The sequence below is a fragment of the Rhinoderma darwinii genome, chromosome 2 (assembly GCF_050947455.1).
Source record: "Rhinoderma darwinii isolate aRhiDar2 chromosome 2, aRhiDar2.hap1, whole genome shotgun sequence".
Lineage (NCBI taxonomy): Eukaryota > Metazoa > Chordata > Amphibia > Anura > Rhinodermatidae > Rhinoderma > Rhinoderma darwinii.
In genome coordinates, this window is record NC_134688.1 from 231,170,037 (window position 1) to 231,184,462 (window position 14,426).

The 14,426-nt window shown below is 41.3% G+C and overlaps 1 protein-coding gene across 1 annotated transcript in view; it reads right to left on the bottom strand.

Moving 5' to 3' along the window:
• Positions 1-1,659: 1,659 nt before the first annotated feature.
• Positions 1,660-14,426, bottom strand: part of VKORC1L1 (vitamin K epoxide reductase complex subunit 1L1) — a 32,875-nt gene continuing 20,108 nt past the window's right edge. Inside the window, exons 2-3 of the mRNA XM_075852919.1 lie at positions 13,090-13,199; positions 1,660-6,713 (exon numbers count right to left, since the gene is read on the bottom strand). Coding sequence (XP_075709034.1) covers positions 6,487-6,713; positions 13,090-13,199 — 337 coding nt within the window. The 3' untranslated portion in view covers positions 1,660-6,486. The remainder of the gene's footprint in view (positions 6,714-13,089; positions 13,200-14,426) is intronic.

The following is a 14,426-nucleotide window of genomic DNA, read 5'->3' on the forward strand; positions in this document are numbered from 1 at the left end:
ACTTAAAAAAAAATTAGCCAGCTCAGAATTGAACTTTAGGGTATGTTCACACGACAGCGTCCGTAACGGCTGAAATTACGGGGATGTTTCCGCCTGAAACCATCCCCGTAATTTCAGACGTAACGGCATGTGCTTGAACGCCGCGTCCATTACGGACGTAATTGGCGCTGCTATTCATTGGAGTCAATGAAGAACTACTCCAATTACGGCCAAAGAAGTGACAGGTCACTTCTTTGACGCGGGCATCTATTTACACGCCGTCATTTGACAGCGGCGCGTAAATATACGCCTCGTGTGAACAGACAAACGTCAGCCCATTGCTTTCAATGGGCAGATGTTTGTCAGCGCTATTGAGGTGCTATTTTCGGACGTAATTCGGGGCAAAAACGCCCGAATTACGTCCGTAATTAGTGCGTGTGAACATACCCTAAGATTAAAAACAAAAGCAGAATGGTATACAAGAGTGGGCATTCACTTTGCTAAACTGTATTTAGTATTGAACTGATCAAAACCAGTTCTGTGGATTAGATGTCTAGAGAACCATTAAGAAATTGTCTAATAAAAGACCAATTCGATTTAAGTAGTGTCATAAAACTTAAAAATGTGACTCCTAAGGGCTCATTCCCATGTTGCTCTCTGGTCACAGTTCCTCTTTAAATCCTACATGTGAACAAGCCCTGCCACCCATATGTGCTACTGTATGTTTAGTAAACCTGCTGATGTGTAGGTGGGACAAAAAGATGCCTACTCCTTTAAGGCCCCACGCACACGAACGTGCTTTTGCGGCCGCAATTCCCTCGAAAATCCACAGGTGAATTGCAGCCCCATTCATTTCAATGGGCCCATGCACACGACCGCGTTTTCCACGGTCCGTGCATGGCCCAGGAGTCTGTTCTTTCTGCGGTCCAGGCATGTCTTATTACGGCCGTGTTTTGTGGTCCAGGCTCATAGAAAATAACGCACGTGGCCATGTGCACGGCCTGCGATTTGCGGGCGGCACTACGCAGCCGGCCGACCCAAAAATCACAGCTGTGCACATGGCTACAGTCATGTGCACGAGGCCTTAGGCTGGGTTCACACAACCTATTTTCAGGCGTAAACGAGGTGTATTATGCCTCGATTTATGCCTGAAAATACGGCTACAATACGTCGGCAAACATCTGCCCATTCATTTGAATGGGTTTGCCGACGTACTGTGCCGACGACCTGTCATTTACGCGTCGTCGTTTGACAGCTGTCAAACGACGACGCGTAAATTGACTGCCTCGGCAAAGAAGTGTAGGACACTTCTTTGAAACGTAATTTGAGCCGTTTTTGAATGAATAGCAGCTCAAGATTACGGGCGTCAAAGACGCCTCGCAAAATGCGAGGAGCTTTTACGTCTGAAACGATGCAGCTGGTTTCTCCTGAAAACAGTCTGTCTTTTCAGACGTAAAAGCCAGTTCTCGTGTGCACACACCCTTACAGGTTACTCCATCACTGGTTATCTGGACCCAAACCACAAGAGAAAACAAGCGCAAGAGACAATTCAGTGCAAGTGGATGCCATCACGTGTTGGTCAACGACAAGCTTTAACTGTACTTTAAAATACCGCTGTGGCCAATTTAAAATGTGTAGTAAAATTTAGCCCATATTGAACATACAAGAAACACATGCATCTTGAAATTGTAAAAAGTAATGCTTTATGGTAGTCATTTTATTTGTTTTAGACATACACCACAATAGACGTTCAGTATCCAACATTTTGTAGTGTTTAAATAGGCTAGGTTACAGTACAGAGAAATAGACAGGTACCCAGCAAAAGAACATTTGTACCAAGTGTTGTATGATAACAAAGAGACCAGATCCCGAATTCCCTATTTATCATCCACACAGAATGTGATTAGATTAGGGGCCCAGCTATAGCTTTGGAGTAATGCTGGAGACATAGCCTCCTAGTTCAGCAGGTGAAACACCTGAACAATGAAATACTGTGTAAGGGCCACATTTTATTAGAACACAATGATTACACAATGGAATGTTGTATAGCCCCGGCTGCACAATATCAAGACAGTAGCTTGCTCATGTAAACAACCTCAGAATAGTAAGTCTTTACATACTCCGATCTATGATCAAGAACTTACCAAATTGTTACCTCGTGTATTCAAATCACAGGTTTGCAGCAGTCCTATGGGACATGCAGCACTTGTTCTAACACTTAGTAGCAGGGAGAGGAAACCTTAAGCAATGCAGCTGAACTACTGCTCCAATGATGCTCTGGCTGAGGTCAAGCTTGCCTATCAGTGCTGCAGGTCTTGTTACTATACCTCAGTCTGGGAATGGAAAGAAAAGTTATAGTGCAACTAAACCGACTGGAAAAAAAAAACTGTCATAGTATTAAAAAAGGTGCTATTCAGCATAGTTTAGAATCCTTGATGGAGTTCAAGGTTTCTTTGTTTTTTTTCTTGAATGACACAAACACATACTTCAGTGCAATAATGAAGAAAATAAGAAAACAATAATGATAAAAAAAAAGTTCAAAAGTGGGACATTATAAAATAAAAGGCGATATAACATTTTCTAACACAGTGAAGAAAGAAACTATAGTGGTGACTCAAACGATAATATTCTGAAAGTCCACATAAAAAAAAAAGTGAAGGGCCAAATAAAATTGATACCAAATATGGGCTTGTGTGCCCTTAGTGGAGATCGATATGAACGTCTGCTCCATTCCCAAGAACCCCTTCAGTAGTCTCTTCCTCGCACTACAAATTTATAATCTGGGCACAGGAAGCCGCAATGCAGACCGCTTCAGAAATAAAACATGCATTGGGCTGATTGGTAGATATCATTATTGTACTTTGGGCATTTTTCCTAGAATACGAGCAGCGACTGGGCTGAATTTGATGGTAATTTGGTTGTTCACCAAGGAAATTCTATGCAGTTCTTGTAAAGGCAAAAAGCAGAAGGCACTTTAACCTATGCTCGGACATCTGAAGTCTTGCAAAGCTCTCGCCTAATGAGCAATTTAACAAACTCAATAGTAGAGATGCTGAAAAAAAACAAAAAACCCTGGCCATCTAATGCGCGATGTGCATCTTATCATAAAGGTCCAGCCACTTTGGGCAGATATGTTATGTCACCCAAGAACGGAGGCTTGATTCGGTCATACTCTTTAGGTCTGCGAGGTGCAGTTGTGATCGGCTAGACAGAAAAATAAATACACAGAATACCATCCGATGCACATTGTGACTAAGCTAGACACAAAACGTCTAAGATATATGTCCATCAGTACAAAAGACCTCGGGATGAGCTACAACTTGGACATTGCCAGTCATTCAATCCCCCCTTAATATGCACTCGAGTCTGTGCTATATCCATATAGAATAGTTCAGAACTCCTCAGACACCAGTGTATGTCAACAGACAAGCTATTCATGCTCAACATGAACGGTCTCATGAGAACAAGAATTCAGATTTCCTTTGTATCTGTTCCACATTAGAAACCCATTCATGCAGGTGCAAAGCTCTTACGTTGCTACATCTTCCAGCAGTATCATGCAGATATAATAGGGGAGCCCTTGTCACTTGTTATTTCAAACACAGAAGTTGAAGCGGCAATTGTATAAACCAGTTGACACAGGGAACAGGTGCAGAGCAACACTGAACTGACATTTAAGGTTTTCATCAGGGGATGGTCACCCATACTTAGCTGTTTCCATGGTATAAAATCACCATTACAAGAAAAGTGCAACCAAATCAAAACTGTAACGACATAGAAATATTGAGTGGCCACTATGTAGCAGTGAATTGGAGGATTAGTTTAGCTCTTGCCTGGATTGCCTATTAGACGGTTACTCAGCAACTAAAAATGAAGAAAGTCTGTAAAACAGCTGTTTAGTAAACCATGTAAAGATGTAAAGGTTCTGTAAACAATGGTCAGTGTTAGGGTGAGTTCACACAGAGTAATTTGACGAGTTTTTTGGCGCGGAAACCGTGCCGCAAAATACGCCAATAAACGGCCGAATATGCCTCCCCTTGATTTCAATGGGAGCGGTAAAACCGGCTGGCGGGAGAAAGAAGCGACATGCCCTATCTTCGGCTGTTTACGTCTCTGACCTCCCATTGACATCAATGGGAGGCAGAGAAAGCGTATTTTGCGGAGTTTTAGGCCTGTGGTGCTCAATGGCCACGTGCGAAAAACGCAGCGAAAATCGGCGTGCAGGGAGAGGAAAATCTGGCTCAAAATTCCAAAAGGAATTTTGAGGCAGAATTTGCTCCTGCAAAAAACTCAGTGTGAACCCGGCCTTAGAGGGACTGTATAGTCTTCTATACTGGGAAAATACGATGACAGGTTCTCTTTAGAGCAATCATTATAGCGATGCGGACGTGATGGTTTATTAATTTCAGGCATCTCCTAATAGTAAAGGGGAGATAGTATAAGGAACTTATTTTAAAATATGAAGTTCTGATAAAGAAAAATATTGAAGACCGAATGCAGAATGTAAACTGCATTGTTCTGAATCAGTCTTATGCATAACCCAGAGTTTGATCACGTTTGCTCCACCAAACTACATCTGATGACTCTTCCGTAAAGCCCAAGAAATGCAGATTTGTCAGGAGCAGCTTAAGATACTGCACAAAGGGGAAGTCAATGAAAGAAGAGGGAAGCCCAGAGCTCTGGTCGATGAAGAGCCCAAAACCACAACTTTATCGTAGCACCATAGACCAGTAGTCTCCAACCTGTGGCTTTGCAGCGGTTACAAACCTGGAACTTCCAGCATGCCCTGACAGTCTGTAGTTGGAGATCACCGATCTGTACGAAAAATACCAATTTATACACACACTGAACACGCCATTTTCTATACCAAGCAAAGGAATTCTGGAACATTTTGAACTTAAAATTCCTGTCCCCTATACAATTTACTCTTTACTATATGTGATGCCCAGAGATAATCAGGTCTTCAAATGACAGGTCCCCTTTATATAAACATAGTGGTCAGTAGTCAATTCTTCTAGACTGTCAAGATCAAGGAAATTACAAAACAGTAAACAGCCCCAGCCCTCAACAACCCTAAAATCACATCCCTTTCAAGTGATGACTAAATGTGAACTGCTAAGCTAAAAGCGAGATCCATTCTTGCAACTAAAATGGTCCCATCAGGCACGAGTAACGAGGTTTACATACTGGTTATGGCATTTGACACACAGCACTTAGGCCAGGTTAAAAGAAAACTCCATCCCTCCCTAATTTATTAGACTTCGCTACAATCAGCGTATTTAACACAAAAGCAGACACGTATGATGGATGAAAGATGGTCCTGTACAAAAGAGTCACGTGTCTCTTAATGCAGTAGGACACTAACTACTTTTTCATTAGCTGCATAGTAAACTTATTGAGGGCAGGCAGTCCAATGTCTTACGGTCGTGACTAGGGTAAACCAAAAAAATGGAGCAATAAAAACAGACATTACCTATCTCTATTTGGCTGGGATGTTTTCACAATTGTAGTATTTCTCACTGAAGGTGGTATGAACAGAGTGCTGCAAGATCTCAAAGGTACCAGTAATGCAGAGTCGCCACATGGTACGGTCTAGTAATGAAGCTTCATAGAGATGATCAGCAACTTCTGGACATGTGTTCTGGAATACGTTCTTGGTCCTATGTTTCTGAAGAATAACACATTTCTACTCAACACTGTGTACTTATTAATGCCAACTCAAAATATATCCTTGTACCTTCCCATCTACGATGGTCAACCTTCTTCTAAGTTACCGATCCACATGAAACCTTGCACTGTGGTTGACTAGGCTGCACAATCGGTTCAGCTGACCAGAAGTCTAGTCCTTTCTAAATTCACTATCCAGCCCAGCTGTTCAGGATTGCTAGAATTCAGCAACCAGCTCGGCCTTCAAAATCCTTCGCGATGCTGGTGGCTGTAACAGGAGGTGGTTTTAATTGTATTCAATATGCATAGAAACAAGTGGGCAAAGTATTTGGCTGCTAATATTGTTCTTTGAAAATACATGAAATACCGGTGGCAGCCAGAGTACACGGCAATCTAAAATACCAATGGTAGCAACAAAATACACATTTTAACCAATCAGCCACAAGAAAGAAAAAAAAAAAAAAGAAAAATACCCGCATTGGTGGATTGACACACATACATATACAAAGAGAGGGAGGCACAAAGGAGGGAAAAATGTCGCCAAGAATAGAGATTGTGCCATTCAACAAAACAGCTTGGTAAGTACGGTTAAAGCTTGCCACTTTTTTTTTCCTTTTTTGTTTTAAACATCATTATCGCTCCTTCATCCAGCCATTTCAAATGGGAGGTGCAATTGCAAACATACATATCCAGGGCCCTTTCAGTCAAAAGTAATAAAAAAGAAAATTGGTTAAGATTGTTCTTGGAAACTGTCTGTCCCCCAACCAATAGAAGTGTACTGCAAAATAAACTTTAAGGAAGCAGTGTCCTTCAGACGTGAGTCAGAGTTCAAGAGGCCTCTTATTCTTCTTTATCCTGCACATGCCGTTTCCAGGCCTCATTTAAGTAAACTAGTCGTTTGTAGTTGATGATAAGAAGAATGAAGTTCAGCAAATAGGTGATGACGCAGATAACACAGAAGTTTTTCAGCACAAAGTACAGGATGTATGCTAGGTAGAGGGAGCCTACTACCGACACTATAGAGGTGGTCATCAACACTAGCGCTGCTACCGCACTTACTGTCATGCCTGTGAAAGAGAAAAAAGGGAAAAGTCAATTAGGTGAGCAGATCTAAGCAAATGTTAAATTCAATGTAAAAAAATATATATGGAAATAAGTATTTGATCCCTTGCTGATTTTGTAAGTTTGCCCACTGTCAAAGACATGAACAGTCTAGAATTTTTAGGCTAGGTTAATTTTACCAGTGAGAGATAGATTATATATAAAAAAAAAAAAAAAAAAAAAAAAAGAGAAAATCTGTCAAAATGATATATATTTATTTGCATTGTGCACAGAGAAATAAGTATTTGATCCCCTACCAACCATTAAGAGTTCAGCCTCCTCCAGACCAGTTACACGCTCCAAATCAACTTGGTGCCTGCATTAAAGACAGCGGTCTTACAAGGTCACCTGTATAAAAGACTCCTGTCCACAGACTCAATTAATCAGTCTGACTCTAACCTCTACAACATGGGCAAGACCAAAGAGCTTTCTAAGGATGTCAGGGACAAGATCATAGACCTGCACAAGGCTGGAATGGGCTACAAAACCATAAGTAAGACGCTGGGTGAGAAGGAGACAACTGTTGGTGCAATAGTAAGAAAATGGAAGACATACAAAATGACTGTCAATCGACATCGATCTGGGGCTCCATGCAAAATCTCACCTCGTGGGGTATCCTTGATCCTGAGGAAGGTGAGAGCTCAGCCGAAAACTACACGGGGGGAACTTGTTAATGATCTCAAGGCAGCTACGACCACAGTCACCAAGAAAACCATTGGTAACACATTACACCGTAATGGATTAAAATCCTGCAGTCCCGCAAGGTCCCCCTGCTCAAGAAGGCACATGTACAGGCCCATCTGAAGTTTGCAAATGAACATCTGGATGATTCTGAGAGTGATTGGGAGAAGGTGATGTGGTCAGAGGAGACTAAAATTGAGCTCTTTGGCATTAACTCAACTCGCCGTGTTTGGAGGAAGAGAAATGCTGCACATGACCCAAAGAACACCATCCCCACTGTCAAGCATGGAGGTGGAAACATTATGTTTTGGGGGTGTTTCTCTGCTAAGGGCACAGGACTACTTCACCGCATCAATGGGAGAATGGATGGAGCCATGTACCGTCAAATCCTGAGTGACAACCTCCTTCCCTCCACCAGGACATTAAAAATGGCTCGTGGCTGGGTCTTCCAGCACGACAATGACCCGAAACATACAGCCAAGGCAACAAAGGAGTGGCTCAAAAAGAAGCACATTAAGGTCATGGAGTGGCCTAGCCAGTCTCCAGACCTTAATCCCATCGAAAACTTATGGAGGGAGCTGAAGATCCGAGTTGCCAAGCGACAGCCTCGAAATCTTAATGATTTACAGATGATCTGCAAAGAGGAGTGGGCCAAAATTACATCTAACATGTGTGAAAACCTCATCAACTACAAAAAACCGTCTGACTGCTGTGCTTGCCAACAAGGGTTTTGCCACCAAGTATTAAGTCTTGTTTGCCAAAGGGATCAAATACTTATTTCTCTGTGCACAATGCAAATAAATATATATAATTTTGACAATGTGATTTTCTTTTTTTTTTATTTATATAATCTATCTCACTGGTGAACTTAACCTAGCCTAAAAATTCTAGACTGTTCATGTCTTTGACAGTGGGCAAACTTACAAAATCAGCAAGGGATCAAATACTTATTTCCTTCACTGTACATATCTTTTAAAAAAATTGCTAAATATAGTTCACAAAAGATGACAAAACTAACTTACCAAGTTTTGGCAAAATATACTATAGAAATGCACGCTGTGTCCTCAGTAGGAGCAATTTGTTTGCTTAATCTCTCATGGCTCAGTAGGAGAGCAGCGACAGGTTTTTGATACAGTAGCCAATAGTCTTTAAAGAGGCTCTGTCACCAGATTATAAGTGCCCTATCTCCTACATAATCTGATCGGCGCTGTAATTTAGGTAACAGCAGTGGTTTTTATTTTGAAAAACGATCATTTTTGAGCAAGTTATGAACAATTTTAGGTTTATACTAATTCGTTTGATAGACAACTGGGCGTTTTTTAACTTTTTACCAAGTGGGCGTTGTAAAGAGAAGTGTATGACGCTGACCAATCAGCGTCATACACTTCTCGTCGTTCAAGCCCAGCTTCTTTCACTGCACACACAGCGTGATCTCGCGAGATCATGCTGTGCTTTCATTCACAGCGAGATCACGCTGTGCTGTGAGTAGGTCCCACAGAAACTTTGCCCAAGCGTCGGGAGTGTGAATAGACATCGCATCCTGGTTGGAGGTGATGTCTATTTACTCTCAAGACACTTCGGTAAAGTTAGTGTGTGAGTAAGTGACAGCACAGCATGATCTCGCGAGTGAGTACAGCTAATCATGAATGAAGAGAAGTGTATGATGCGGATTGGTCAGCGTCATACACTTCTCTTTACAACGCCCAGTTGGTAAAAAGTAAAAAAAAAAAAAAACGCACAGTTGTCTATTAAGAAATTAATTAGCATAAATCTAAAATTGTTCATAACTTGCTCAAAAATGATCGTTTTTCAAAATAAAAGCCACGGTTATCTACATTACAGCACCGATCAGATTATGTAGGAGATAGGGCACTTACAATCTGGAGACAGAGCCTCTAATCTAGACTAGTGAATGGCAGAGCAGGAAGCTAGCTCCCTGCTCTGCCATAGTATTCAATTGTATAGGTGTCTTGAGGACGCAGACACAAATAAATGTGGCAGACGCCCGGGGATCCAGAGCACTGACAGTGCCACTCATCCAGACAACTGGCGTCCGCAGTCCGGGTTCGGACCACCAGTTGGACACCTGATCTACAGTTTACACTGGCATGCGGTCCTGTTGGCAACATTTCTGCCTCAGCATAGACATGGGATGCTGCTCATCTACATTTGCCCCTAAAATACCATTGATGTTAAAGAATGCAATGTCCCCTAATGTCAGACATGCTGCATCCAGACTGCTTGCATATGGTCGTGAGACAATGCCTTCACAATGAATGCATTTTAAAAAAAAAATCAGATATAAATAAATTTAGTTTGACTAATGTGCTATAAACAAACCTGCTTCCCTTTACACAGACAGAAATACAGGGTGTTTTCCAAACTCTAAATATGGTTTCCATTGGCTACTGCACTCAAGTGATGCGGCACTGGATGACATTATACCGCCATAACAGCAAAAGGCAGGGCACCCTGGTGACTCAGCACTGAATTTGAAAGGTAACTATATTAGAATTATTTTTCAGCATATTAAACCATTTTTTAGCGGTCAGAAATCACCTTCAAGGATAAAATTCAGGCTGTATGCTCCCACCACTAGGGGTATTTACCAAATTGATTAATTATTGCGTTCAATATTAAAATGAACCTTTAACTACGACAAAAAACTACTTTGGAATGGCCTTCAGTCCTAAGACAAGAAACTACTGAAAATCCATGCAGATCTTAAACATGTTGTAAATATAATACAACCAAAAATATTTCTTAAATCAGAAGTTTTCTGCAAAGTATAGTGGGAAAAATCCTTAACCAATACAAGATCATTCTCGGCCAAAGGGTAACAGAATATCCAGACATTTTCCATATGCCACATGATGTTTCAGTGTATAGTAATGTACACTCCATTTCAAACCTTGTTACGTAAAAGCAGGACATGTTTAGTGCGAAGAAAAAAAAAGTATGTCATAGCAATAGCCATATCCAAGAGCTTTACATAGTTAAGGTTGAGAAAAAAAACAAAAAAAAACAGAGGTCCAACCTCTAATCCTACCGTGTGAATCCCGAGGACGGCAAAGCCCCCGTGATGTGGATGCCAATTGCCTCATTAGGAGGAAAATTCCTCCCCGACTCTAAACATGTAAATCAGAATAAATCCCCAGATCAACGTCCCATCTCCAGAATCTAGTAAATAGCCTGTAATATTATATTTTTAAAGAAAGGCATCAAGCCCCTTCCTGAACTTGTTCACAGAATCAACCATCACAACATCCTGTGGCAGAGTTCCATTGCCTCACTGCTTTCACAGTAAAGAATCCTTTATGATGATGAAAGTGGTAAAACCTTTTTTCTTCTAGACGTAGAGGATGCCCCTTGTCATTGATACAAGTTTTGAACAGACCGTAGTAATATATGCTTGATATACAAACTTTAACCTGTCCAGCTAAAAGCAAGACCTTACATAGCTGTCGACGGAAGAAAAAAAAAAAAGAAGTTGTGGCTCTCAGAATGTGGCAAAGCAAAAACTATTTTTTAAATGTGTTTTAATTGTGCAAAAGTAGTAAAAAAAAAAAAAAAAAAATACTTACATTTGGAATGGATGTACTTGTACTGACTCATAGAATAAAGTGAACTCAATTTATAATCGCACAGTGAATGCCGTAAAAAGACCACCACAAAAATCAATGGTGGAATATCTATTTACCCGCCCATCCCCTCAAAAAAAAAAAAAAAAAAAAGATACTAAATTAGTAAGAAGAGTTATACAATACATTATATGTAGCCCAAAATGGTGACATTAACTGGTTCCCGACCGCTGGCTGTGTTTTTACGGCGAGCGGTCAGGGTCCTTAAAACCCGAGCCATAGACTTTTTACGGCTCGGGTTTTAACTTGCTGCCCGCGCGATCGGGCAGCTGAATGTCGGGTCTCCGGCTGTCAGTGACTGCCGGGGACCCTGAGGAGAGGATAGAAGCAGCTTTCGCTGCTTCTGTCTTCTCCAATGTCTTTTTACACAGTGCTGAATGCGCTGTGTATAGGAATAGAGACAGCAGCAGCGGCGCTGTCTCTATTCCTCCCGGTGATCATGTAACTGGTCACATGATCTCCGGGTGCCGTTAGTGGCAGACTGCTGCTGGGTCTTACTAGACCCAGCACAGCCCTATTAGTGACAATCGTCACTATGAGAGGGCTGATTTCCCCTGTAACTGGGGCTGCTGTGCATCTCCAGTTACAGTGGAAAAACATTGTGTAAGGCTTCATGCACACGACCGTGCTCGTAAAAACATTATAAAGTATAGCAGCACGGCCCGTAAAATGAAAAAAATAGAACATGTTCTATTTTTTTTTTTAACGGCACGGGCACCTTCCCGTGACTAAAAGAAGTCTATGGGCCCGTTATTGCGGGACGTAATTACGACCCGCAATAACGGGTGTTTTTACGGTCGTGTGCATGAGGCCTAAAAGAAACAAAAAAAATATATAAAGTTCCCCAAAGGTCTGTTTTGACCTTTGAGGGACAGACCATAGTAATAAAAAAAAGTAGTAAAGTGCAAAAAAAAAAAATTAATAATACACAAAATACCCACCCGAAAAAACGTTGTCCCCCCCCCGCCAATCATAGTTGTGACGCTAGCGCTGACCCAATTACCCTAATATAGACATGTAATATATTAAAATTTACGGTAGACAATGACAATCACAAATAAAAGGTCTATTTTAGGGTAAAACTATGTTATTACCAAAAAACAATAGCTGAAACGTAAAAAAGCTTATTTTTTTACGATTTTCAAACTTTATGAATAAAAATTATAAAATTGCAAAAAAGGTGTGTATAAAAACGATAAAAAATGGAACCTGCAAAGTCTACGGAAAAAACGTCGCAAAAATCACGTCGTTAGCCCAACAAATAAAAATGTTATAGCCATTTAACTAACACGTGCTAAAAATGGCTAAACGGTGTCTGGTCCTGAAGGCGCAAAATAGCCAGGTCCTAAACTAGTTAAAAACACAACTCGTCTTGAAAGAAAAGCTCCTCATACAGCGGTGTCGACGGAAAAATGCAAAAAGTTATGGCTCTCGGGAGGCGGGAATAAAAAAAATAAAAAAAAAGCCCCAAAAGATATCCATCTGCCATGAAGGCCAGGACTGGCTCCTAAGGGGTTACTGAACAGACTATCTGATTGCTGGTGCAACATCACTAATAAGACTGCAGCACAAAAAACACATTATTTTTACCTTCACAAGTCGGAACTGTGGTGCCTCAAATGTCCCAATAATCTTTTCTAGAGTTTAAAAAAAAAAAAAATTCGTACAGGGGAAAAAAAAAAAAATACGATGATTTTAATTTATGGTGTCTTCATGGGTAGATGCATGTTATATAAGATCAGAACACAGAAACGGATAATTCCAGACTGGAAATCCAATAAACAAAGCAACATGTTACCAATAGTCACCCCCGGGCAGGACATATGGTAGCAGCTTTTAGTGCACTTCATCAGAAATGGCAGTTCACATGTAAATTGCATCCAGGTCAAACTCCTTGATGGACAAACTAAAAAGCTATTCTTGGTTTAAGCTTTCCATCTCTGTCATAATCTAGCAATCGCTTATCAAACTACCAACTACTCAAACGGTAAAGACAAGGTTACATGATGAATGTACTCACCGAGCAGCATCTGTAGTAAATAAAATATAAGTCCAAAGACACCGTTTGGTTGATTCATTACACTATCCTTTCCAAATACGGACCCCAAAAGACCAAATCCTCGACCCCATCTGCAGGACAGAAAACAAAGATAAGATGAAAAACCCTAATACCATTAATACCCTGTCACAAAGTGGAGAGAAAAATTCTAAGGCAGCAAGACTCCTGCAGCGCACACCACACAAACTACAGGACATAGAAAAATTGTTGGTTTTTTTCCCCCCCGGGACTTTCAACAAACTGCCATCTGCAAAAGTACTGCCGGATGAAAGCTTTGCAGACCGGATTGCCTTACGTATGTCAGTTGCCGGTGTTACTCATTTCCTGTGGTGCATAGCTAGGTAGTCCATTATATTCAGACACTATCAAGCAAATAGTTTATCATGGATTTTCCTAATATTTCAGCTTGGCTTGGTTTTCCTTTAAATCGTTAATACAATAAATCTGTATCAAAACCAAATACCTGTAGCCAAATTACAAAAAGACATATGTTGACAATGGAATGGACCCCAATAAACAGAATGGACCCCAATAAACAACATGCTTATGTCAGCTTTTTGATGGTTTGTACAGTACAGCCTACTCTAGGAGCCAATTTGACTTGTGGGCAAGTAGCAAGTAATTTATTAGTCAACAAAAGAAAAAGTCAAGAAGGTTAGGCGCTAGTAGCTACCTCTGACAAAATTAAACAAGCTAACAAAAACAAACAGAGCATTATATGTAACCCCTTAACCCCTTAACGCACCATGACGTAACTGTACGTCATGGTGAGCAGTAAGTTCGCGCACCTTGACGTACAGTTACGTCAGTGCTTTGACAGTTAACCGCCGCGCGGCGCTACACCGCAGCGGCGGTTAACTGTGCAGGGTGTCAGTCCTGCTCTCCCCGTTGCCGATCAGCGGCCTGTCGCCGCTGATATCGGCAGTTAACCCCTTAATTGCGGCGCTCGATTTTGAACGCCACAATTAAGGTCTTTAGCGCCGATCGGCAGCCCCCATGTGAAATCACGGGGGCTGGCGATGGTACCCATGGCAACCGGACGCCAGACAATGGCTTCCGGGTTGCCATGTACAGAAGCCTATGAGGACCACCCCGAGGGTGGTCGTCGTAGGCTTCCTGTCAGTGTGACTGCCACGTCACAATGACAGTTGAAATGCATTACACTACGTGTGTAGTGTAATGTATTCCAGCAGCGATCAGAGCTGCAAGTCTAAGTGTCCCCTAGTGGGACAAGTGAAAAAAGTAAAAAAAAGAATAAAAATGTTTTAAAAAAGTGTAAAAATAAAAGTTATAAGTGA